We start from the raw sequence: 25,594 nt of genomic DNA, 5'->3' as shown, positions 1-25,594 counted from the left end.
TATAAGTCCCACCAGGACCCTTTAAATTTCAATGATCTTCTGAAGCTAAGCTTCCTTCACTGCCTCATAGGGCTCTATGGATGTCTAAAGATGATCCATCTGAAGGAGTCAAAGGAAGAGTCACTGTGGTGCCTGCAAATTTGAAGCTGAGAACAGTAGATATTTGAGATTTAGAAGGAAAGTGGAAAGTAGATGGCAGCACTGTCCTTCAGAGGAAGAGGAAAGCAATGAATAAAACTGAAATTTCTAAGGATCACACACCATAGGATCCATAATTGAATGGACAGTAGAGATCACTTATTTTGAGGCCCAGAAAAGGGGAAGTGGCTTGCAAAAAATGATAAATAACTGAGCAGAGAGCTGAACCTAGGCTTCCAGAACTAGTTCCATACCACAGCATCCCAGGCCCACCCCCAACGACCCTGAGAAGGACCAATGGGTCTTCTCTATTTGGCCTCAGTTTTTCCATCAATACAATGGGCAACTGAACTAGATTAAAAACCCTAAATTCTATGTTTCCCTACCCAACACGAAAATGCAAGCTCAAAGAGAAGAAAGGATGTCTTATCAGAGACAGACCATTCTGAAGAAGAACGTCTTTTGGTCTCAGATGCGCTTGCCGTCAGCAGAGGGAAGAGAAGGAAAAAAATCCAGGAGAGGCCCGAAAAGTGTGCTCCTGGGCAAAAAAGGGAAAAGCAGAGGAATTATGGGCTTCATCGGCCGCCGTAATCCCGGAGCGTTGGTTGCTATGGTAACTTTGGAAAGCGGCGGGAGGAGGCTACTTTGTCTTGGGGCTGGCGCGCGCTCGGGACTCTCTCGGCTCCGGCGGGGCACCGCGAGACCTAATACATATTCACTCGCCTTCTCTGCATAGGTAATGAGGGAGGAGTGTGGGGCGCGGGCTCGGGCGGGGAGGAGGGGAAACCTCAGGAGGCTACGGCTGCCCGCGGCCGTTGGGAAGTGGTGCCTGAGGCTGGGTGGGTGGGTGTGTTGGGGGCCCACGGTTGGGAGGTGGCCGCGGGCGTCGTTTGATCGAGGGGAAATCCAGGGAGGTCCGAGCTGCCCCTCAGCCTGGGCAGAGTCCACGGGCACGAGATGTCGTCTTGGGGACCTAGGGCGAACTGATCCCTTTGTTAACCTGGGCCTGTTTCTTCGTCCCAGTGTAGTGGAGCCCCGGAAGGGCCTGGGGTGGGGTGCGGGGGGCGGGGGAACGATCTGGGTCTGAGTCATAATTATCGGATCCGGTATGTTTTATGTTCGGAGAGCCATCAGCAGCGGGACTAGGTAACAGTGCCGCAGAGTCTGAGGAGTAGAGCTAGAATTCCAGCTATCTCTCTTTGTAAGTTTTCTATCCAGGTCTCTCTCACTTTTACCCCATATTTCTTTCCTGGGTTAGTCAAAACACTCACTCTCACTCTCACTCTGCTCCGCGCGCCCCCCCCCCCCCTTTCCCCCTTGGCAACTGTAGAAAGAAATAAAGGTTTGGATCTGCTAATCTCTTAGGTTTCTCCTTTCAGTTACAAAGTATCATCTTCTGAGGGGGTTAGGAATTCCGCCTACTAATTGATGTTTTTGGAGTAGGAGGGGTCTAGATTTGAATATCAGAGTAAGCTGTTTACTACTTAGGTGGACACTGGCCCGGCTTTTGACCTCTCTAGTACTCAGTTTGCTCTTCTTGTAAAATGCAAAATGAATGGATTGGACTTGAAGATCCCTTTCAGCATGACATCTGATATTTTATGTATATTTTAAAAAACCCATCCAACTAGCTAGCCTATTGTTCTAAGACTCTCCTGCCCTCCCTTGCAGATTCTGGACCATCACAAAAGAGCCTGCCCCATGGATGTAAGTCACTGACCCCACTCTTGTTCTTTAACCATACCCATTTTATTCTCCCCAATTTTAGCCCTTTGCTCTGCAAATCTGGCTTTCTCTCTTCCCTTCCCAACTCTATCCACATTCCTCTCCTTTGGGTGCCTTGAAGCACCCATCCTCTCCCCCTTTCCTCCCTATATATAGCTCACAGAGGCTTCCTATAGTTCCCTGAACCCAGCCCAGGCTCCTGTGGTGAGTGCCTCCTTGCCTATTCCTGCTATCGTCTTCATCACTGTGGTTGTCTACTTGCTGCTGCTTGGCCTGGTGCTGCTGGCCAGACGTTATTTGGTGGTGAGGAGGAACCCAGGGAAGGGAGGGGAAGTGGGAGTGGGCCATACTAGTTCAGGGAAGAAGAAAAGAAAGTCTCAGGTACCCTAGATCCCCAGCTGTTTTTTTTTTTACCCAAAATGCTCCATTCTTTTTCTACTCTGGTTCTCATCCCTCTAGAATCCAGTTGTTCTCTTAAAATCTTGCTTCCCTCTCAAAATTCTAGCTTCTTGTTTCTCAAATCCTACCCCTTCCAAGAAGCTAGGAATTCTTCCCAACTCTCTTTGGTATGTGTGTTGCCCAATTAGCACAAGAGGGAAAGGGGCAATGAGGAGATCTAGGAGTCTGAACTCTCTCTGACTCTTAGGAGCAGGATTGCTGTCTGTCCGACTGCAGAGGGTCCTGCAGGAAGGAAGATGCCCCTGGTCCCTTTGAGTGTTGCCAGGGCTATGCTGAAGCCTGTGACTTCCCTCTGCCCAGTCCAGCCCGATGCCTGGATGCCTGCTGCCCCCAGCCCATGGAAGCTGTGAGTGATTCCCTTTGATTCAAATACTTTGCTTATCTTATTTCAACTCTGCCCCCCCCCCCATCAAATCCTTATCCAGCCCAACACACCTATACTTGCTAAGCCCAACTTCTGTCAAAAAGACATGTTTTTATTATCTTTACTAGTATCTCTTAAAGAAGACCAACAGGTTGTCACAAATTATGTTCTGCAGCATATCTCTTTATAGTAATACAGTTTACTGAAAAGTTAGAGAATATAAAATCCCACTTGTTTATTTACTAAGACAAATTTTATTTAAAAGAGCAAACTGCTATCTTCAAGGGTTTCCTGAAATTGTTTCCCATGCATGTGTCAAAATCATTTAAGACTTTGAAAGAAGTAACAGCAGAAATAACTTTGTTAGACCTTCTGATTAATAACATAAAATGATACATAAAACAGAGATTTGTATACACACCACAAGTGTTTGCTGCTTTCAAGGATGTCTAGTTCATACAGAAAAGAAATCCTTTATAGAGAATAACAATTCATTTGTTCATATGTGCAGGTGACATTGTCTTGATTACATCAAGTCTTTGAACACTGCAAAGTCTCCCAAGTTTGATAGTATATATATACATTTATATGTATAAATCACTTAGAAGAGTTCAGTCTAACCTTCCTCACAGGAGAAAACAATAACTATTGTCCAGACTGTAACATTCCATGGACAACCCAGAGAGGTGTTCCATTAGTATCTACATTTCTTGGACAATCTTTAAATGGATAGTGAGAAGTGAGGTGGGCTTAGACTTGAACAAGAGGAGGAGGGCAGCCTTTGAGAAATTGGGCATTTCTTTTAATGATATCAGTTTACTCCCTGAAACAAAGGTCCAATAAAAAACAAACAAACACCAGTATTCTTTTGTGATATATGACTTCACCTCAGGTAATTGATCTCCAAAGAATTAACATTGTATCATCCAAAGGGCAATGGGGAGGTACCTGGTTGGCTATAACATAATTACTAATTAAGAAAAGTAGCATAAGGGATGTCCTCTATGAAATGAAAGGAAGGCTAGCTGATTTTTTTGTAAAGAAATTGAGGATAGCCTGCTTTCTCTGTTGGTATCTATCTAATGTCAAGAGACATGAAGAAAGACCTCAGCCTGATGAATAGAGGACAGACAGGAAGATTTAAGAACAGATTTACACAAAGATGAAAGAGCATGGATGGTGGCAATCTGTAAGAGGGCACACCTACATTGAGAATATTACAGGTCTATTGAAGATGTATTGAAATATTCCTAAGGAAAGATAAGCCTCCAAGTGGAACATAAAAGAAGTCACATTTCTATTTGTTGTTTGAAAGCTGTTTCATGGGTAGATAGCTTTTTCTTTTTCATCTAGAAGATTTGTATAGTATTTATTTAGGATTTATATGGATTCCCTTCTGCCAAAACTATTTTAGGCAACTTACACAAAGTTGATTTATATAGTATAGCACCTGTCTTCTACTCAAGGCTTGTACTCATTCTAAATTCTATATACTATGGAAGCAAAGAGAGAACATGATAGTACTCTCATGTGAATATTAACCAGCCAGATTCAGTCTCTAGTTTACCTCTCCAGAAATAACAAAAACCAAGTTTTAATCAAACTCACCACTTTTTAAGTTTTCTATTCTGATCCCTCTTCATCTTAGTGTTATCTCTCTGAAATATTTCTGATCATTATGATATATATATACACACGTATGTGTATGTATGTATGTACATATATAATATCCTCTGTACTCTGTGTGTTACATGTATACACACACACTGATCTCTCCTGGAATATAATACCTAACCCTGAAACTTCTGATCTGCAAAGGCCATTTTCCTATTTCTGGACTGGGCAAGTCTTGATCAGGCCCTTTAACTGTGACTGTTACTTAGCCCAGTTTCTGACCTGCCTTAAACATTTGACCTTTCAAAACCATATCCATCCAGGAAAATTCAGGGGTGGTGGGTGCCTCACTTGGGTGGCCTAGATCCAACACAGTCCTAGAGGGAAAGACAGACAAGGAAGTAGGTGGAATATTTCCCACATTCTGCTGTTTCAGAGACAAACTGTTCCTACTTCTTTGGAGATGGTCTCTCTAATATCTGTTTCCCTTAGCTAGGAGTTGAGTTCTTTGGCTACTTTCCCAACCTTCTTTGAGCTTTTGAGAGAGGATAAATTAGTTGCCTTTATAGAAAAGCAAAAATCACCAGCCAGTTGCCTTTATTTCTACATGGTAACCCATTTTATTTTTTCAAATCACATGTAAAAAATTTTGTTTTATAAAGTGTTCAATTTCAAATTCTCTCTCCTTTCTCTTATCCATGTTGAGAAGGCAAGTAATTTGATATAGATTATACATGAGAATCTATTTTTAAAACTATAGGCATGAAATGAACACATTGCTATTTTGGTCTTTTTATATATATATATATATATATATATATATATATATATATATATATATATATATATATATATCAACCCTCTTCTCCCTACCATCCTTTAAAAGCTCCATAGCAAAAATGAAAGAGCATTGTACTTCGAATCAAAATATCTGAGCCCAGTCTTCTTAACCCTCCCTACATTTGTCTCCAATTCAACAAATGTTTACTGCCTAAGTGATAGATGCTTTATAAGGCACCATGCCAGGGGCTGAGAAAACAAAGACAAAAAAGAGTCCATGACCTTAAGAAATTTATACTCTTCTTAGGAGAAATGATGAATAAAGAGAAAAAGTAATACATGATGGGTTTGAGGAAGAGAGAAAATACTACCACCTAGGAGAACCAACAATGATTTTCCAAAGAATATGGTTTATGACATGAGCCTTAAAGGAAGAAGCAAAAGTGAGGAGGACAAGTATTCTAGCTAAGATAGGGAGCCTGGACCCAGGCACAAACTTGGCAGAAGGGACACAAAGTTGGGGGAACAGTAAGGAAGCTGACCAGGTAGAGAGTTAGAGAATAATGGGTAGTAGTCTGGAAAAGTAGGGGGAGGTGGCAGGTTGTAAAGGTCATGAAGTGCCACCTGAGGTGTTTCCACTTTACTCTAAAGGGTATAGGGAGTCACTAAAGGTCCTTGAGTAGGGCAGTGATATTGTCTTGCTTATTATGCTTTAAAGTAGCAGGTTATTACTGTAGTCCTAGTGACAAATGATCGAAGCCCTAAACTGAGACTGTGGCCATATGAGGAATGGAAGGGGACAGCTGGGAGAGGTGGAGGTAGAATTAACAAGAATTGGCAACTGACAGGATATAGAGGCTGAAGGAGAGGGAAGTCCAGCATGACATCCAAGTTGTAAACCTAGATTATTGGAAGGGTGATTGTTTTCTCAAAAAACATGGTGAAGCATGGGTGGGGGGAGGTTGGTTTAGTGGGGAAATAATGAATGCTGTTTTAGAGGTACTCAGGTTGGGAGACGTAAAGTACAAAGAACTAGAGATGTCCAACGAGCAGATGATGATGCTAGGCTGAAGCTTAGGGTAAAACTAGGTCTGGGAGACTTCCCCATAGGTATGGTTGTTATGTTGCCTTAGAGAAAAGACATTTTACTGGAGTTTAGAAGGTAGAAGCCCAAATTGGAACCAATTGAGAGGTAAGTAGGAAAAAGAGGTAGAGGGGCCTGCTTATAGATTGCTTTTTCTAGAAGCAAGGGCAAGGCATTTTTCCTCTCTGAACTTTAGTTTCTTTATCTGTACAATGCAAATAATATTGCTTATACTCTTAATTTTACAGGGTTGTTATGAAGAGGGCTTTAAAAAAAAAAACCCTATTACCTTCTGTCTTGAAATCAATACTACTGTGTATTAGTTCCAAGGCAGAAGATTGGTCAGAGCTAGGCAATGGGGGTTAAATGACTTGCTCGGGTCACACAGCTAGGAAATGTCTGAGGTCAGATTTGAACCCACTGAAACACCCAGCTACCTCCCCTGAAGAAGGCATTTTGAAAAGTGCTTATATAAATGGGAATTTCATACTTTGCTTCCTAGGAACATTGCTCTTCCCTCTGAACTTTCACCACCCTTTATCCTTTTTTCTTTCTCCTTTCACCATGGACACCCTATTTCATCCTTCTCTTCCTTCAGGGTTGGGCCCCCCAGTGCCCCAGATGCTGTCCATTGTGTGACTGTGCCTGTGCCTGCCAGCTTCCTGAGTGCCAAAGCCTCAATTGCCTTTGCTTTGAAATCAAGCTCAGATGAAGGTCATTTGCTCAAAATTCTGGGACATTGCCTTCTGGAGGACCTGCCTACTCCAGGAACCCAGAAGCATTCCCTAGAAACTGGACCACCACCCCAGGGGAACTCAAAATGGATTGCCACCTGTCCCCAAGGACTGGCTCATCCTTTTGTCTTCATTGGACCTAAGCAGAGAAGAATCTGGCTCTCCTAGGAAAATGCAGAGAACAATTACCCTAGAAGCATTCAGCACCTTGGAGGAAATCCAGGACAGGCTAGTTTTCTTGTGGAGTAACTTCTTGCTTTCTGTCTCACCTCTACCCCCACTAATAGACAGGAGGGAAGGATATGGTTCAAGCTAGGGTTGATAGCATTCATTTCTCCTCAGAAAGGGTTGAATTCAAGGCAGAGTTTGGCCCAGGGTCAGTTGTTGGGATTTCAGGGTGACTTTAATTGTTCAGTCATGTCAGACCATACTGTCCATGGGATACTGGAGTGACTTGCTATATCTTTCTCCAGTGGATCAAGGCAAACAGAGGTTAAATAGCTTGTCTAGGTTCTACACATACTTGGGGTTTCCTGACATTAGGCCCAGCACTCTATCTTCTGAGCCATCTAGCTGCTTCAGGGTAACCTAATAGATAGGGGCTTATACCCCTCCACTTGCCCACTCCCCATTTTTTCAGGAGATGGGTGTGTACCTTTGTACCCAGCCCTGAAATAGGTACCTATGTTTGACACTTTTAAGGACCAGAGATTTTTTCTCTTAGGAGAAGCCTAAGGTTGGGAAAAGGGAGAGGGAGTTAACACCAATTAGTTTCCAACCTCCTATTCTTGAGATTTCAACCCCGTATCTCTTTTGGCAGGCAGAGCAGCAAGACTGATTTCCACAGAAAAGGATGGCACCTCAGAAACTGCTGGTGAGTGGGAATTGGTTACATATGCCTCTCTTCTCTGTCTGCCTGTTTTAGCCCTCTGTCAACTGGCTCCACTACCTCTTTTCCTAGCAGAAGCCTTTCCCTTAGTCACTCCCCCTCCTCTAATTTCTTTCCTCCCAGGTGGCAAGCCCCATCCTGGCTTGAATGTCAGGGGCTTCAGGTTTCCCCTAAATATAGTTCTCTGCCAGAATAGCTGGGGTGGGGAAAGGGCAGGGGTCACAAGAGAAGGTCGGGAAAATTCCAAGAGGAGGGGTGCTAGTACTATATAACCCCAACCAAGCTCTGCCTGACCACTCACTGCCTAGGCCCGATTCTAATCCTCCAGACTCCTTTCAGGCGAGTATCATATGGAGTAGCCAAGCAGATAAAAAAAGGGCTGGGGGATGGGCAGGAGAAAATAACAAAAGAGGGAGTAAAAAGTGAGAGCTAGTGAATAGAAAGTGGTTAATAAGAAAAGTAAGGGAAATGTGTAAAGTGGGAAAGTCATAAAATATCTGTCAGGGAAATCTAGATTCTGAAGCAAAGGGGACATATTTGGAAACTAGATGGGCCCAGATGGTGCAGTATTTGGGAATGGAATGTGGGTGTTATCTAAAGGACAAAATGACCTTCCTCTTCCCCTTCCCGCCGGCCTGGGACCTGCCTTGTGGTTTACCTAATGCTTTGGGGCTGGGGCCACCGAATCTCAGGCTATGGCCTCAAGTTTCCGCATTCTAGCCAGTTGAGGCTTGTTGTTGCTGGCCACTGCAAGACAGGGCGTGGTCACCTGGTTTGCGGGAGGATTGTAAAGCTTGTAAAGTACTAGGGGGGGGGGGGGGCTGTGCGTCGAGGGGGCTTGAGCTGACCTTTAAGGAAGACTGGAGCTTGGGAGGAGATCCAAGTTGTTTGGAAGGGTTATTATTGTAGATAGCAATACGATTGCAGAGGGGAGGAAACTGGAATGGGGCGTAGTGGTGGGGACAGGTCAGGGCACTTCTCCAGGAAGTTTCCGTCTTACAGAACGGATCCAGGAGGGGAAAATCCCAAGGAAATAATGCTTGGTTAAATCACCCCTATTCCTCCTCCCCCCTACAGCCACCTTGCTTCTCGTTTTCCTGGAGTCTCCCCATCACCTTTCCATAATCATCTTTTTCTGTCTATTGCTTATACACCCTTCCCCCCATCTTCCAACCCCACACAAAAATAGGGGCTGAGTCACGCGGTCCTAAACTGGGGTGGGAGCAGCTGCTTTGGGGGGGGGTTGTCCGACTGGAGGGATGTGGTTCCAGTCACGTCCGAAGGTGGGGCCGGAGTCTGAGCAGACAATTCTCCCCCTCCCTTTTTTTGAGCCGCAGGGAGTACTCCTGCCTATGGTCAAAGGCTTTCCCCCGGTTTTAGCATTCTCGCTTGCTGATTGGGTGAAAATACCTTTCTCCGCCCCCTCCACTCCATCCCAGCCCCCCCCCCCCCCCCCCCCCGAGGTGGCGCGGTCTCTTTAAATGGTCAGACCCCGCCTTTGCTCCGCCCCCTCCTGAGCTCAATAGGCAACGTTCGCATTCGGAAAGCGCAGAAGTTCGGCTCCCGACCATAAGTGGTCTTCTTCCTGCCGGTAAACTCACCATCAAGGCCGGCAGTTCACCTCTGAGGCCAGGTGAGCGTGGCTACTGGGGCTGGGAGAGCTCGGGCTCGGAGGCAAGGAGGAGTGCCCTACGGGACCCCGTGGCCGTGCCTGCGCGGGCCTTCGGACGAGGTGGTGCTGGGAACGGGCAGGTCGCTGGTCTCCTCACCCCGCTTCCCGTCTGAACCCCAACCTGCAGTCCTGCGTTCTGCGCAATGCGACAGCCGAGGAGGAAGGCTGAGTCATGCGGGAAAAGGCGCGCCCGAGAGCAGCTCTCCGCAGGGGTGGGGGGGTAGTGGGGGAGGGGGGTTCTAGAGCCCAGCCCGAGCTACTGGTGGGAGGAGGGCGGCCACCCCTCTCCATGGCAGGGGTGGGATACGAAGGGGGACACAATCATGGACATGGATCTGTCTCCCTGGTATACCCGGGCAATAACTCCCTTCGGAAAATGTAGGAGGTGGGGTGAAGGGAAACCCGACTGAAGGGAAATTCCCTTCGTGGTTTGCTATCCGCACCCATTAGTGCCTTCCTTATGATCCTATAGTTTTTCTTATCGGAGTGACCTTGAACCAACTCAGCCTGCAGCTGTGGTTGGAATAAGGGAAGGGCGGATTCTAGAGGGAAATGGCCTGGGATCCTCCTCCCGGGAGTGTCTATCTTGCTGCTTTCCCACTTCTTAACTCCTGTAGGAGTCAGCTGACTGGGAATGATGGAAGGGAGAAATGTCTTCCGAAAAGAAAGCTTCTAAAATGGAGGGCTCAATTCTTGCCCTTCACAGGGGTCATGGGCCTAATGCTTATCGCCATCTGCGCATTATGTGTAGGTTTTCCCTAAGCAGTTAGGGGAGAGCAGCCTGACCTTGGAATGTCCTTGAAGGATTGGTACTGAGGAAATGGGGTATAAAGGAAGAAAACAGGCCAGGAGTTTAGGAAAACTGTTCTAGACCTGGAAATTGGAATTTGTCTGCTTGATGGCGACTAATCTCTGCTGTCAGAAATACCTTCTGTTTCATCTGAGGTTCTAGACTTTTTTTTTACCAGTCTTGATTATTTACAAGATAGTTGATTAGGGAAGATATTTAACTGATCCCTTTTAAGTATGTAAGCAAGGTGACCTTCCAGCTGACTAAGAATGTGTTAGAGGGACCCAGGCTATTTTCCTGACCTTTTCTTTGTTTTCTGGACTAATCGGTTTTTGTTATGTTCTCTAGCAACCACACCCTGGTCTTGGGTCTCCACCCTAGATTTAGGAAAGGTAGAGAAGTTTAAAAATGGGGAAGTCCAAATAGAAATACATGGACTAGGGGAAAGAAAAATTCGGTGGCAAGAATGATCTGACCTTGAATTACACAAACAAGCTTATGCCATCACTACAGAAAGGTCTAGCTTATACTTTTTTATCTTCACCTAGGAAACTACCAGTTCAGCTAAAGAAAAAACATGCCTTGCCAATTCCCAGCATTGTCACCAGAGCAAAAGAAAGAGCTCTCTGAAATAGCTCGAAGAATTGTTGCTCCAGGCAAGGGAATCCTGGCCGCAGATGAGTCCACAGGTACAAAGGAATGATTGAAAGGGGCAGAAGGGGGGGGTAACAGCCTAGATCTCAAGGTGACACCCCTCTTCAATCCCCCTTTCAGGCAGCATTGCAAAGCGGCTGCAGTCCATTGGAACTGAGAACACAGAAGAAAATCGCCGCCTTTATAGGCAGTTACTTCTGACAGCAGATGATCGAGTGAACAGCTGCATTGGAGGTGTCATCCTTTTCCATGAGACGCTCTACCAGAAAGCTGATGATGGTCGTCCCTTTCCCAAAGTCATAAAGGCCAAGGGTGGTGTTGTGGGCATCAAGGTAAGGAGATTTGGGGGAGGATTTAACATTCAAATAAAATTCTTAAAAGTGCCAGTGACTGAAGTCTGAGAATAAGTGAAGTAAAATCTCAGGAAGAAAAACAGGAGGGAAAAAATAGATGGGTCCAAGTGCAGTGAAGGTAGGGTAAAAGGTATGAAAGAAGCACTATAAACTTCATATTCCCTCTTCTCATCCTTCCCCTAATAGGTGGACAAAGGTGTAGTGCCCCTGGCAGGGACCAATGGGGAGACTACTACCCAAGGTAAGAAGTGTCAGCTTGAAAAAGGCTAGTCATCTCACCTATATTGAATGAGGGGTTCTATGCTTTGACACCCCCCCACCATCCAAACCCTAGTGCTCATGTTTATTGCTAAGAACTGTAGATGGGTGGGTAAGAGGGAGAGTAGGGGGCTGCATCTTGAACTACTGTCTTCCCTACCAGGTCTGGATGGGCTAGCTGAGCGCTGTGCCCAGTATAAGAAGGATGGGGCTGACTTTGCCAAGTGGCGTTGTGTTCTGAAGATTGGGGAAAATACACCTTCTCCACTTGCCATCATGGAGAATGCCAACGTGCTGGCCCGATATGCCAGCATTTGCCAGCAGGTAGGTACACCCTTTGCTATAGCCTTTTGTATTACCTTCCACTTTTTTTTTTAATTAAAAAAATTTTTTATTTAGAATATTTTTCCATGGTTACACGATTCATGATTTCACCCCTCCCAAAGCTGATAAACAGTTCCACTGGGTTATACATATATAATTGTTCAAAACCTATTTCCATGTTAACTGATATCTGCAGTAGAGCGATCACTGTGATAAATCACATATTTTTCTAATGCCTTTCCATTTCCACAGTTCTTTTTCAAGATTCTAAATCAATACACTCACAAATTCCTCTGGATTGTCCTGGGACATTGCATTGCTTAGTAGAAAAGTATTACATTTGATTGTGTCACAATGTATCAGTCTCTGTGTACAATGTTCTGCTTCTGCTCCCCTTCCACTTCTAAAGAATGTTAGCAAGATACTGAAAAAAATCTTCAAATTTGTTTACTTCCTCTATTGCAGCTAGTACTCAGTTCTCCAGTTTGAGTCCCAAGAAGGCAGATACCCTGAAATATAGAGAACTATGAGGCAGCGGTGAGAGAGAATGGTGGAACTTAGCAGATTTGGAGTCTTTTAGCTCTTACACTAGCCATATGAGCCTGGACAAGTTATTGGTGCTTCCTAAGCTGGTCCTCCCTGTAAAATAATATTTTTAGTGTCATGAGTGACATTCCTGAAACCTAAGTGTTTTGAAATTAGGGGAATTCAAAGTTTACCCTTGTCATCATAGTAGTCATCATATCTCTTAATTGTTAATAGCAACAGTGAGAAGCAGGTTGGAGATGTCCTTACAGCTTTGTTCTTTGCTTAATAGAATGGCATTGTCCCCATTGTGGAGCCAGAGATCCTCCCTGATGGAGAACATGATCTGAAGTGTTGCCAGTATGTCACTGAGAAGGTCAGAGAACTGAGGAATTACTGGAGGGTAACTGGGAGGGAAGTAGATCAGGAACTGAAGTGCCTAGTGATTTTCGAGTTACCTAATTTTTTTTTGTTACCTTTCCATTTCTCTAGGTTCTGGCTGCTGTCTACAAAGCTTTGAGTGACCACCATATCTATCTGGAGGGGACCTTGCTGAAGCCTAACATGGTCACTCCTGGCCATGCTTGTACCCAGAAATATTCGCATGAGGAGATTGCAATGGCAACTGTAACCGCCCTTCGCCGGACTGTGCCTCCTGCAGTCACTGGTGAGAGAAAACCCCTTTCTCCCTCAGCTTTACTTATGACTTTTTTCACATTGGGCTACTTGTGGTCTTTTCATATCTAGTTTCAATAAATATTTGTTGCCAAAACTTCCTTTATATGCCATTTGATCCTCCCCTCTTTTCTCCCTTCCATAGGTATCACCTTCCTGTCTGGGGGTCAGAGTGAGGAGGATGCTTCCATCAATCTCAATGCCATCAACACCTGTCCCTTGCACAAGCCATGGGCCCTGACCTTTTCTTATGGCCGAGCCCTGCAGGCATCTGCCCTCAAGACCTGGGGTGGAAAGAAGGAAAATGTCCAGGCTGCCCAGGAAGAATATGTTAAACGGGCCTTGGTAAGACAGCTAAACGAAGGAACCAGGATGAGGGACCTTGTCAGGCAGGATTCTGGGGGTCAGGATTGGGGAACAGAAAAAGTAGTCTTCAGTCCATTCTGCTGGTGGAAGGTTTGTTCTTGCTGGGTCTTTAGTGTTATTGTGGGTAGGGTCCAAAACCACCTTTTTTTTTTTCTTTCACTAGGCTAACAGCCAGGCTGCTCAAGGCAAGTATACTCCATCTGGAAAGTCAGGAGCTGCAGCCAGCGAGTCCCTCTTTGTCTCTAACCATGCCTACTAAGTCAAGGCCTTCCATCTGGGTATGCCCTAACACTCCAGGCCATCCCTCACAGTCCAGGAAGAGGCTGAGATCCCAGAGCTTTGTGCTGACCTCTCCCATCACTCCTAACTTGTGTGGTGTTGTTGCTCTGTGGTGAATCTAGTGACCCCTCCTCGGCCCACTTTTTCCAATAAACAACTATTTAACAAGGAGTCTGATGCCTGTGATGGGGGCTGGGGTAACTTAATGGTTTCCTTTTGATGGGTTCTTTGGGGTTTTTTGTAGGTGTGTGTTGCCTTATCTGAGCAAGGGAAACCAATGTCTGCTCTGAACAAAAGCAAAAAAAGTCTTTCATTTTGGTTCGCCTCCTTGAAGATGGGGTGGGAAAAGAGGGTTGTAAATAGGAAGTGGCTGTTTTTTTCTAGTTTGAAATACAAACTAAATTAGGTGTCTACTCCTTTCCATTCCTCTAATTGTCATAGTAGAATTCTTGTTAATTTTCTCTGAGCATAGTTCCTGCTCCCAAACCTCTGAGCCACCCTTTTCCTCCTACATAAGTACAAAATGTAATGTAAGCAGAAATGGCCTTGCCTACTTACTATCTATCCTGGATAATAAGGCTTTTGCAGAACAATAGACTTCTCTGGAAGAGACTATGGAGAACACTGGAGTTTGTCACTTGGGAGTTTGGATCTTGGGATTTGCCATCTGTTCTGGCTTTTAGCACTATGATACGATATTGAAAAGCACTGATCTATAGGAAGCCCCTCAATCCCTGGATGTTAATATATATTTTGATTTAGAATTTCTTAAATGCTGTATAGCTTCTCTTCCCCATTGCAAATTTGCCCCACATTTTAAAAGTCGATCTTGTCCTTATAAAAACATCTACCTCTTGTGATTTTTTTTTTGGTAACAAATCCATTGTCATTCAGTCTAGAATCCAAAAAGAGCTCAATGGTTAACTTTTTTTTAGTTTATTTTTACCAAATACAAGTGCATATTTATTTGTAGGTAAACATTTGTTATGTTTTTATTAGATTTGACAGAATTTTCAGAATCGCCAACATCTACAATTTATCAACACATTTGGAATATTGGTTTAAAAAGATCAACTGAGTAAGCAAGTGGTTAGACTAGAAATTGAAACCAATTGAACTATTAAGTATTTAATTCAGAAAGGAGAGATTCCAAAGAGCAGAAATAGGGATAGTGGAAGTTTTGGGTGCAGATTTTGATAATTTTAGTAAAAAACTATAGTTATTAAAAAGTAGGGAATGGGGAAGTCAAGATTAATTGAGTCCAAATCTGGCCTCACTAGCCATGTTGGTTTGGGGCAAATCACTTAAATCTGTTTGCCTTTAAAAAAAAAGGAAATGGACTATCTCCTGAAGGTAGTGGGTTCCTTGAGCATTTGAAAATCTGGTGAAGGCTGACATTTGTCATGAATTTTATACAGGGAATTTCCTGTTAAGGCAGGAGTTGGACTAGATGACAAAAACACAGTAGTTTAATTCTGCATAGGGTCCAGGGAGGGAAGGTGTTTGGCCAAGTTCCAGGAAGAGGTAGTAAGCAGAGTTCAGGCCTCTTAAAATCTCAAACTAGGATTTTTTCCATACAAGGCCCTGTGCCAGCACTGTTGTAAAGATGAACAAAAGATTTACAGCTAAGTGGGGAAGATAAGTAAAAGACTTTTTAGCCGCGGGAGGGGGTGAGGGGTGAGGAGGAGGGATCCAGGAGATAGGAGTTGGGACTACTAGGTGTTTTTGCTGACCCATAAGTTTTATAACCCCAGGCAAATCATTTAAAGCTTTCTGAACCTTGGTTTTCAAACCTGTAGAATGGAAATCTCAATTGTACAACTTGCCTCAGTTTCTCATGGGAAGGAGAAAAATATGGTAAAATATTAAATGCTGTTACATTAGTTTGTTCATTAGCAAATGCCATAAAGGTGTAGATAGTGCCTGGCTTAGAATCAGACACTCATCTTTTTTAGTTCAAATCTGGTTTTGGACACTTACTAGTTGTATGACCCTTGGTGAGTCACTTAACTTTTTGCCTCAGTTACTAATCCGTTAAAGAAAATGAGCTGGAGAAGAAAATTACAAACCAGTTATCCTTGTCAAGAAAACTCCACATAGGGTCATGGAGTTGGATACAACTGAAAAACGAATGAACAATAAGGAAAAATACTATTGGTTTCAGGGAAGACCACATGGGATCAGACTGAAAAAATGAGAACCATTTTGATGGGAGAAAAAGGAAAAATGGAAAGTAAAGCTGAAAGGATAAAGAATGACTAGGGCAGATCGGTGAAAAGCTGGAGGCAAGAAAGCAAAGAGGTTGGAGCTCTAGACCACCCTAAGGTCTAAGAAGTGCTATTTTCCCGCCCACATCCCTAAATCAGCTAGACTGGACCGGATTCACAGAGAAGAGAAGCGGCCACGTTTAGAGCTCCGGCTTTCAATCCAAGGTCTGCCACTAATTAGCTGTGACTCTGGACATATCATTTCCGCTTTCTGAGGCACCCCCTTTTCTCAGCCGTCTAACACGCATCGTACAACTGCACTGTTACCTAAAACAATAATAATAAAATCTGCTTTTCCCCAGGGAGAGATCCTTGGTAGCACTTTCGGGGAGGGGCGAAAAGTTCAGGACTCTGGGCGGGCCTTAAATTACTACTTGTACCCAAAGTCCCTCCTCACACTCGCACTTCTGGGATTACTTCCGCCCTCAAAGACAACATCCGGTTCCTTTGCCCGACTTTTTTTCCCGCCCTCTTTTTTCTGAAGACGGGAGGGGTGGGGCGTCGAACCTCTGACGCTACTTCCGCTGCGCGACGGAAGTGGTCTCCTTTGGCTTCCGCGGCGGGGCCGGAAGTAGCGGCAGCGGCGGCGGCCGGGAGCGGACGGGAGCTCGAAGGTGGATCCCAGAGCCCGCGGCTCGAGAGTGGGGTCGAGGAGCCGCCGCGTCGGTAATAGCCTCAGGAGCCTTCCCTCCCCCATGGGCCACCGTCCCCCGCTCTTCCAGCTACCCCATGGGCCCCTCTGTGCTGGGGTTTCCCCCCCACCCCCAGCCTCCAGGAGATTCCTGGCGGCGGGCCGGGCCCAGGGCCCAGGGCCCACGGGCGGTGGGAGGTAGGGAGGTAAAATCTGGGGAGCCTTGGGCTTGGGGAGCCCGTGGCTGGTGCGGAGTGGCGCGAGCCACATTGTGTGTCTGACCCGCTGACCGTCTCTTCTCCCCACCCTTGTTTCCAGGAGACACCCGTGCGGGCGGGCGGAGTAGGGAGGGGCTCGGACCCCCTGGGTGCGTCTCCCCCCCCCGCCCCCCGCACCGGGGGGCCGCGTGAGGCGGGGGGACCATGGCAGAGATCAGTGACCTGGACCGGCAGATCGAGCAGCTGCGCCGCTGCGAGCTCATCAAAGAGAGCGAGGTCAAGGCTCTGTGCGCCAAGGCCAGGTGAGCCCCCAGGACTCTCGCGAGGCAGACAACAGCCCCCGTGCTAAGTCCGAGGGTGTCCATTGTGGGAATAAAGCTTAATGCTTACGGAGGGGTAGCCAGGTTGCCCCTAGCAACTGTATAATGGTAAAAATCATTAGGGAGATCCTTTTGAGGGCACAGCCCTGGGAGGAATAAATAAAACAGCCCCACCCCTCAGAAAGGGAGCCCCTCATCTCCTGGGATAAGCAATACAAACAAAACAGACCTGTCCACTACCTAGTGAAGTGTGGTTAGTGTTGGGTTTTGTATTGGGATGGAAGTTGCTCTAGGAGGTCAAAGAGAAGATCAGAGAGGTAATCACATCAGTCAGGGCTTCTTGGAACAAGTGAGACTTGGGCTGGGCTTTAATATCAGGTTGAAACTGATAAGGATAGGATTTGAGACGGAAGAGAGGGTAATGTGAGCAATAACATAGTACCATGGTAGGAATAAACTTCAGATGGACAAGGAACAGTGAGAGGGCCTCTTATGGGCAACCTTGAAAGTCAGATAGTAGGCTTGATATCATAGAACACAATTGAAGGTTTTTGAGCAGAAGAGTAACAGTGAAAGCTTTGTTGAATAATTAGGGCAAGATGGGCTGACAGTAGAAGGAACATTGAAGTGTCTGAGGGAGGTGGAGTTACTGGAAAAAAGTTAGAGTTATCGTTGGTCAGGATTAAAGGAGAAATCCATTTAAGTCTATGTGTCCTGTGTCTGTCCATCCTCTCCCCTTCCCCCCCCCCCCCCCCCCAGTAAGACAAGTTTGGTTAGATCAGGTCCAGTGTCTTGTAGAATTTAATTCTCTGTTTTGCTCGGGTACCTGTGATACCTAGCAGCCAAATTGGAAAGTACTGTCTTGATATTCCAGTGGATGAAAAGCTTATAAAAAGATAGAACAGTGCTGGTATCATTGGCCCTAGTGGTCCTCAAGAATTTACAGAGTACAAGCCCAACTACTTTTACTCATTTGAAACTCAGTTGACATTTAGTCTTATCTTTGATATAGCACCAGATGAGACAGTGTTTGGCCCCATTGTACCCATGAGAATAATAGTTCGGTCCTTGACCTTGAGAGAAGCTACCCTTATACTTCTGCCCTGACTTCTTCCCTATTTCTCCAAAACCCAGACTAACTTTCCTTCTCAGGTTTCTTCTTGCTCTTTTCTTATGTTTTTTTATTAGTGGTCTCTAGAAACCAAGAGCAACTTTTTCTTTTATTTACCAAAGAATTCTATGAGAAATGCTTTTTCCTATACCCACTCTTATGAAAAGGAAAAAAACAAAAAGCAAGGCATTTCCTGCCATAAAGGAACATACAACTTGAGAGGGACAGTTGTGTAGTTACATATTTATATAGAGAATGAAAGGTTGACTATACTACTCAGAGGTACTATAAGATTTCAGAGGATGGACAGGCTTGGGCCAGAGTTATATGGGAAGATGTCATGGAGAAATAATGGCATTAGAAGTAGCCTTTGCAGGAGGAGTAGATTGGTAGATTTTTTTTTTAATTTTATTTAATTAGATGATTTAGAATAATTTTCCATGGTTACAAGACTCGTGTTAGATTGGTAGATTCTAAGTAGATTGGTAGGGAACAAAAATGTTTGGGGGAATTGAGCAAGTCCCTGTTTGACCAATGTATTGTATAGAGTAGTGTCCTGAGAGGTGATGGGGGAGCAGGCTTGGTATAGAAAGCACAGTGATTAGGCTTTGAAATCAGAAGACCTATGCTCAAGTCTCATCTCTATCACAAACTTTGTGACTTCTGGCAAGTCTCTTTATCCCTCATCGACTCCATTTTCCTCATCTATGTAAAGAGGAGTTGAATTTACATGATCTCTGTGATTCAAGACTAACATTCTGTGAAGCCCGAGTGTTGGGGTCCTTGAATGCCAAGCTAAGGAATTTGGATACTTGCCTTTTAGGCAGTGATGACCCACAGGTGTACAGGTGCCCTTACCTTCTCTTCTTATATCCCCATCTTTCTTCAAGACTCATATGCTATCTTCTACACAAGGGCTTTCCTGATTCTCCTCCCCTTCTTCAGTTACATTACTCTGTCTTTTGATTACAATGTATTATTTTGTATGCTTTGTATTTCTGTGTATATATATGTGTGTTGTCACTCCCCTGTAGAATGTAAGCTCTTTGAGGGCAAGTACTGTTTTGTTTTCATTTTTGTATCCCCACCAACTAGCACAATATCTTGAACTAATGAGTGTTAATAAGTGTTGAATTGAATTGAATTGAGCCATTATAGGTTTTTGAACAAGGAACTAGTGACACCCTCAGAACTGTGCTTTATGGGAATATTGCTGTCATGCAACAACATAGATTATAGGGGACAGAGAGCATGAGAGTCTTCTGATCCACTCCGCTCATGAGTTTTATTGGGGTGCCAGTCCCTTTCTGCTTCTTACATCGATCCCTGAAGTCTTTCCAGGCCAACTCTGTAGGCTTCCGATAAAGCAAGGTCAGACCTGGCTGTGAATAGAGGTTGGGGTTGTTGCTCTGCGGCCTGTTCTCGATATGACAACCATCTCCTTGTGTCTTCAGAGAGATCTTGGTGGAGGAGAGCAATGTACAGAGGGTGGACTCCCCCGTCACGGTGAGTTAAGCCCTATCCCCCTTACCCCTGTGCTCAAGTCCAAGCAGGTTATATATACATATATTTCTGTCCCATTATACTTGACCTTGCACATATACACTCCAACATATAGTTTGGGCTTTTTTCATACATACGCACACATATGTTGTAGGAAAGTGCTAGCCTCCAAGTCAGAGGGTATGGGTTTGAATTCTGGCTCTTTGCTACTCATTCTGTGAATGAGACACTACAGCACTCTGTCTCTCAGTTCTTTCACCCCTAAAATAAGGGAGTTGGACCAGATCAAGGGTTCTTAAAACTTTTTTTGTGACATGGACCCCTTTAGTAGTGTGGTGAATCTGTGCTTTTAAAATCCATGGATTTTGGGGACAGCTAGGTAGCTCAGTGGATTGAGAGCCAGACCTAGAGATGGGAGGTCCTAGGTTCAAAATAAGGCCTCAGACACTTCCCAGCTGTGTGACCTTGGGCAAATCACTTAACCCCCATTGCCTACCCTTACCACTCTTCTGCTTTGGAACCAATACACAGTATTGACTCCAAGACGGAAGGTAAGGGTTTTTAAAAAAATCCATGGATTTACAAAGAAAATTATTTTACACTGAAATACAGTTATCAAGATACATCTTTTAAAATTTATGGACACCCACTTCTGCCACCACCCCCAAGTTAAGAACTGGACTAAATGATCTTCTGTGCTAGGTCCCTTCAGGTTGTAAAGACTTCTGCACACTTCATTTGGCCTAGTTTCACATATGGGCGCACACACATTTGGAGTCCAATCCTGGTCCTTACTTCATTGAATTTGGTTTCCTTCTCAGAATCTTGGTGTGCCCTTATTTCATTCCATTTGCCATTATTAAGGCAGCATCACACAAGTGAATAGAAGAGGAATAAGGGGACCTGTGGGCAGGGTGGGAAGGACCTCAATATGGAACTGGCCTCTGTCATTTGTCCCTATTAGATGCAGCCAAAGCAATACTAAAGGGAAATTTTATATCCCTGAGTGCATATATCAACAATCAGAGAGGGAAGAGGTCTGTGAATTGGGCATGCAACTTATACTAGAAAGAGAACAAATTTTAAATTCCCAGTTAAAAACTAAAGTGGAAATCCTCTGTCCCTGTTACATGTACCCCGGACTAGTTAAAGAGCTCTCTAGACTGCTGTTAGGAGGGGCTTCTGCACCTGTCATAGCCTCCTGGCTTCTCATTGATTTTAAGAAAGAATTCTGGCTCTCTCACTGTTTCCTTGGGGCAATTCTCTGGTCACAGATTCTCCTTTTTTAAAATGAGGGGCTTAGACTAGATGTTCTCTTGGGTTCCTTCTAGCTCTAACATTCTTGTGATTCCTACCCAGGTGTGTGGGGACATCCATGGACAATTCTATGATCTGAAGGAGCTGTTCAGAGTGAGTGTGTGTGCATATTTTGGGAAGAAGCTGGGGGGACCATTCTGACCCTTGGATTTAATAGCCCCTCAAAAAAAAGTTCATAAGAAACTTGTCTGGAAAATTCCTTTCATCTGCTTTTAATTTGGAGCTTTTTAAAGCCAATCCTAGATATGATGCTGTTCCTATTCAGGGGGGTTATTGGGAACATTTCAAATGTAATGGGATTTTAATTTGCACAGGGTAGATGGGAAAGATTTTCAAGAGGATTTGGGGTATTGAGCTAGGTGATACAAATGAAGCCTTGTCTTCCTTCCTACAGGTGGGTGGTGATGTCCCTGAGACCAACTACCTCTTCATGGGGGACTTTGTGGACAGAGGCTTCTACAGTGTTGAAACATTCCTGCTGCTGCTCGCCCTCAAGGTGAGACTATTCTTGGGACCTTGGTCCTGCTCTCACCTCCCTAAATAGATTCTTTGGACCCTAATCCCTAAAATCTTTTCTCCCTACTGTCATAGCACTGCCAAACAATGAAGCAGCCCAGGTTGGGAGATACTTGAGACTATCCTAGATGTCCCCCTCTCTGGAGACTTCTCCAAGCTCCCTCTTTATCCCTGCTCTGTGGCCAGTTTTCCCTAGATGAGCATGTATTCATGGCTTCCAGTTGTGACTATCATCCCTCCTGCATCCTTACCCTCACCAGGTCCGGTATCCTGACCGCATCACTCTGATTCGAGGGAACCATGAGAGCAGGCAGATCACACAAGTTTATGGCTTCTATGATGAGTGTTTGCGAAAATATGGCTCAGTGACTGTGTGGCGCTACTGCACTGAGATCTTCGACTACCTCAGCCTGTCCGCCATCATCGATGGCAAGGTAGAAAGGGGCTGTGGGGAGGGAGGAGATGACTGTATGGCCACAGAATGTATCTGGGAATAAAGGAATTGGTGAACCTCATTCTTTCTCCCCTCTTCCCCAGATCTTCTGCGTGCACGGGGGCCTTTCTCCCTCTATCCAGACCTTGGACCAGATCCGGACAATTGACCGGAAGCAGGAGGTGCCTCATGATGGGCCCATGTGTGACTTGCTCTGGTCTGACCCTGAAGGTGAGGTGTTGGAGGTGGAGGGTGAGGTGGGGTGGAAGAGGAGCACACCTTCATAGGAAGTTTTGTTGGGAGCTTCATCCTTATTTGGAGGAGAGTTTGGTAGGAAGGACTAGTGGGTCCAGGGAAAAGGTAATTCAAGCCAATAGAAGATATATTGAAAGAAGGCTTTTCATTTTTTGGTTCCCGGAACATTTTATTCAGTGGCCAGTTTGGGAAGCTCCCTTTTGCAGCATGGGAGGAGCAGCACTGGAAAAGTTTAATTTGTTAGGCTGTTGTACATTTGCCAGCTTTTGATCACATCGGGCACCATGGACCTAGAGCTTTTCCATCTGGATAACAGATATGGGAACTTTCATCTTGGTAGCAGCATCATAAGAGACACCTTTCCATCAGCTAGTGGCCTAGAGCAAATAAGTCCTCTATGGGGTGGTTGAGAAGGATGTTTAGAATTGAATGCTAACACTAAAAGCCTCTGGTCATCTTGGTTCTTAAAGGAACCTTAAAGATCATGAAGTTTCTAATAACTCACTTTGCAAATAAAGGAAATAGGCCGAAAGGGATCATGACTCCTCTAGGGATCCATGGAAGAATAAGTAGAGGATTCAACACCCACCCAACAATCACGTCCTCCCAAGAGTCTTCAAACTAGTCCAGGGATCCTTCCTCATAAGTTTTCATTCTGCTTTCCCAGTGATTGGATTCTTACTAACTCCCAAATGAGCCCATTCTCATTACTGAGCAGCTGATTGCTAAGTTCATTCTCATTGAACTAGGATGGGCTTCCCAGGAACTTTCCACCTTGTCATCTAATCCCTGTGCTGAGTCTTAGCAGAAATGGTCAATCCAGCATTTAGTCTTTTAAAGATTGCAAAGCATATGACATTCATTTTATCACTGGTGTAACAAGTTACCCTGTTGGGCAGGCCCTGACAGCATCAAGGATGAGGAATCTGAGGCTTAGATTAAATGGCCACACAAAAGTAAATATAAAGAACCTACTTGTAACTGATCTAAAAAGGTAGAACTTCATCCCCAGTGTTACATTGTAGCCAAGGGCCATCCTCAGCCTTTCCTGACTTCACCATTCCAGTTTGGGGGTGGGGGGTTGAGCTTTGACAAAGCTGGTATTGGAGAAGGAGGAGGCCACATGTGTCCTGTTTCCATACTCTACAGACACGACGGGCTGGGGCGTAAGTCCCCGAGGAGCTGGCTACCTGTTTGGCAGTGATGTGGTGGCCCAGTTCAATGCAGCCAATGACATTGACATGATATGCCGGGCTCACCAGCTGGTGATGGAAGGCTACAAGTGGCACTTCAATGAAACTGTGCTCACCGTGTGGTCAGCACCCAACTACTGCTATCGGTGAGCTTCAAAGCTCTGCAGAGGGCTCCATGGTGGAGAAACCTAGGGGAGGTTTATCCCAGGGGAAGTTTATCCCCCTCTGGAGTTGGTGGGAATTGGGAGGGAAGCCCTGGTGAAAATTTTCTGGGTTCCAGTATTTCTGATGACTGATATTTCCCTTTCAACCCAGCTGTGGAAATGTGGCAGCCATCTTGGAGCTGGATGAGCACCTCCAGAAAGACTTCATCATCTTTGAAGCTGCACCCCAGGAAACCCGGGGCATCCCTTCCAAGAAGCCAGTGGCTGACTACTTCCTGTGACCCCACCCAAGCCCCTCCCACCCCCGTCCTTCACTCCTCTCCCTGGGCCTCAACATCCTTTGGACCACTGTGACTTTGTCCCCTGCTGTTCCTATTGCCACCATCTATCTGCAGGACAGGGTCTCCTAAGGCAGGGGCATTTTCCCCCTGTCTTCCCTAGGATCTCAGAGGGCACTGGGAGAGCAGAGAAGCCTCCCATCCTGTGTTCTGTCCTAGGCAGAGGTCAGGGGGCAAGGAGGACGACCTTTGATCCAATTTCCTCCTCCCCCAGATTCTTTGTTTCTAAGTTTCTGGTGATTTTTTTTCTCGTTTTCTCTTTTTTGTTTGTTTGTTTTTAGATAAAAACTTTGGGGAAAAATGAAAAAAAATTCTAATAAAAGAAAGAAAATGACCTTTGTTCTTACCTCCCTGACTCGGCAAGAGTAGTTGGCCCTATACTACAGAAGTGTAGCCCTAGTTCCTATTTCAGCACTGCCTTGAGTTGCACAGAATACCTTCCTGTTGACCACACCATGAAAGAGGCCGCTAATCATTATTAGTGCACACACAGTGGGGTCCAGAGGGACTGCTAGCCAGTGGCAATGCTGAGATTTGAATGCAAATCTTTCTGCTGGCTAGATTTGGGTGGGTGGGCCCTTCAGCCTCCGAGCTGTTTTATCTCCATTCCTTTGGAGCCCCCTCTGGAGGTACCCCAATATCTCAGTACTCTTAGAGTCTGGAAACAAATCTGGCTGATAGGATTTGGAGGCCACCAAGATAGGAAACCCTGCATTAGAATCCCCTTTGGAAATGGGAGCGTGTTTCATGAAATAAGTCTACTTTGAAATGGCCTTAGAAGAGCAGGAGCCCAGCTGCCTTCACATCTACAGAGATTTGTATACCACCACATGCTGACTTGAAAGTTTTATTTTAGGGGAGGGGGAGGCTGGAGCCCAAAGGTGTTTTGAGAGAATAATTACTGTCCATTTGGCAGTGGGGGTGAAGATAGTCTGCTCTGCATCCCAGCATGGAGGTAAGGGGATATAGATGTAAACTGGTGCAAACAGTGGTGTCAAGTGGGGAAACGGCTCAGAGCACTCCCCACGGGCTGCTGCCCTTGAGTTTCTGGTGGTGGCCCCTGACCTGTCCTTTTGGTGAGGCCCAGGCTCCTGCTGGCCCAGCCCCCACCCTCCATTCACACCCAGGTGAGAGCCCAGGAAGGGGAAGCTGGAGCAGCTGGTCTCCCCCCAAGCCTACCTCCACAGGCTTTGAAGCAGGAGGGGGGTGTGAGCTAAAGCTGAAGTGTGAACTGAGTTGGGGGTAGGCTTGGCTGAGATGAAGGAAGCCAAAGCAGCCATTTGGTGTGGGAGGGAGATGGCCCCAGAGTCTCCCGGGCTCCAGAGGAAAGGTTGGTGGGTGCCCCCTCAGGCTTAATAGAGGGGCTTGCTGCTAACATCCAGGTAGCCCCCAGGGGCTGGATAGGGAAGGGGAAAGGGTCCTCCTTGGAGGAAGTGAGGGGCAAAGGCTGATGCTGGAGGAGCTGGGGGGTATCCAGGACTAGACACCCCATTCCCTGGAGACAGTTCTAGGAAGGGTGCCTGGTAGGATGAAGGACGAGACAATGGCTCTGCTGCCTCTGGGAAGGAAGAGGCCCTGAGAGGCAAAAAGAAAGCCAGGTCAGGAAAAGAGAATAATCAGCCTATGTTCACCTCTGGTTTTTATG

At 45.5% G+C, this 25,594-nt stretch overlaps 4 protein-coding genes across 7 annotated transcripts in view; 3 read left to right on the top strand and 1 right to left on the bottom strand.

The window, feature by feature from the left end:
- The first annotated feature begins 758 nt into the window (after window positions 1-758).
- LOC107649638 (sperm mitochondrial-associated cysteine-rich protein) lies at window positions 759-8,209 on the top strand. 2 transcript variants are annotated; one of them, XM_016424196.2, is made up of 6 exons: window positions 759-874; window positions 1,810-1,845; window positions 2,020-2,166; window positions 2,510-2,668; window positions 6,763-7,126; window positions 7,719-8,209. In XM_016424196.2, the coding sequence occupies exons 2-5, from the start codon at window positions 1,840-1,842 to the stop codon at window positions 6,874-6,876; spliced, it is 426 nt and encodes a 141-aa protein (XP_016279682.1). In that variant the 5' UTR covers window positions 759-874; window positions 1,810-1,839; the 3' UTR covers window positions 6,877-7,126; window positions 7,719-8,209. The 2 variants fall into 2 exon arrangements, with proteins under 2 accessions (XP_016279682.1, XP_016279681.1); XM_016424195.2 differs by lacking the exon at window positions 759-874 and adding an exon at window positions 939-1,339.
- On the top strand, window positions 7,988-13,854 carry ALDOA (aldolase, fructose-bisphosphate A). 3 transcript variants are annotated; one of them, XM_007499439.2, is made up of 9 exons: window positions 7,988-8,126; window positions 10,798-10,938; window positions 11,024-11,235; window positions 11,443-11,497; window positions 11,678-11,838; window positions 12,656-12,739; window positions 12,856-13,030; window positions 13,184-13,383; window positions 13,568-13,854. In XM_007499439.2, the coding sequence occupies exons 2-9, from the start codon at window positions 10,827-10,829 to the stop codon at window positions 13,661-13,663; spliced, it is 1,095 nt and encodes a 364-aa protein (XP_007499501.1). In that variant the 5' UTR covers window positions 7,988-8,126; window positions 10,798-10,826; the 3' UTR covers window positions 13,664-13,854. The 3 variants fall into 3 exon arrangements, with proteins under 3 accessions (XP_007499501.1, XP_007499500.1, XP_056661517.1); XM_007499438.2 differs by lacking the exon at window positions 7,988-8,126 and adding an exon at window positions 9,062-9,420; XM_056805539.1 differs by lacking the exon at window positions 7,988-8,126 and adding an exon at window positions 9,308-9,519.
- Window positions 13,855-16,464: 2,610 nt separating this feature from the next.
- On the top strand, window positions 16,465-24,283 carry PPP4C (protein phosphatase 4 catalytic subunit). The gene is made up of 9 exons (XM_001364177.5): window positions 16,465-16,616; window positions 16,900-17,101; window positions 19,685-19,736; window positions 21,093-21,143; window positions 21,445-21,546; window positions 21,827-22,000; window positions 22,104-22,230; window positions 23,404-23,593; window positions 23,763-24,283. The coding sequence occupies exons 2-9, from the start codon at window positions 17,004-17,006 to the stop codon at window positions 23,890-23,892; spliced, it is 924 nt and encodes a 307-aa protein (XP_001364214.1). The 5' UTR covers window positions 16,465-16,616; window positions 16,900-17,003; the 3' UTR covers window positions 23,893-24,283.
- Window positions 24,284-24,780: 497 nt separating this feature from the next.
- The window catches only part of TBX6 (T-box transcription factor 6), a 6,282-nt gene continuing 5,468 nt past the window's right edge, over window positions 24,781-25,594 (bottom strand). The window contains exon 8 of the mRNA XM_001364253.4: window positions 24,781-25,524. Within this exon, the coding sequence (XP_001364290.1) occupies window positions 25,302-25,524 (223 nt within the window). The 3' untranslated portion in view covers window positions 24,781-25,301. The remainder of the gene's footprint in view (window positions 25,525-25,594) is intronic.

This window comes from Monodelphis domestica, chromosome 7 (genome assembly GCF_027887165.1).
Source record: "Monodelphis domestica isolate mMonDom1 chromosome 7, mMonDom1.pri, whole genome shotgun sequence".
NCBI lineage: Eukaryota > Metazoa > Chordata > Mammalia > Didelphimorphia > Didelphidae > Monodelphis > Monodelphis domestica.
Note: the sequence above shows the minus strand (reverse complement) of the source record. Positions and strands in the feature narration are given on the sequence as shown.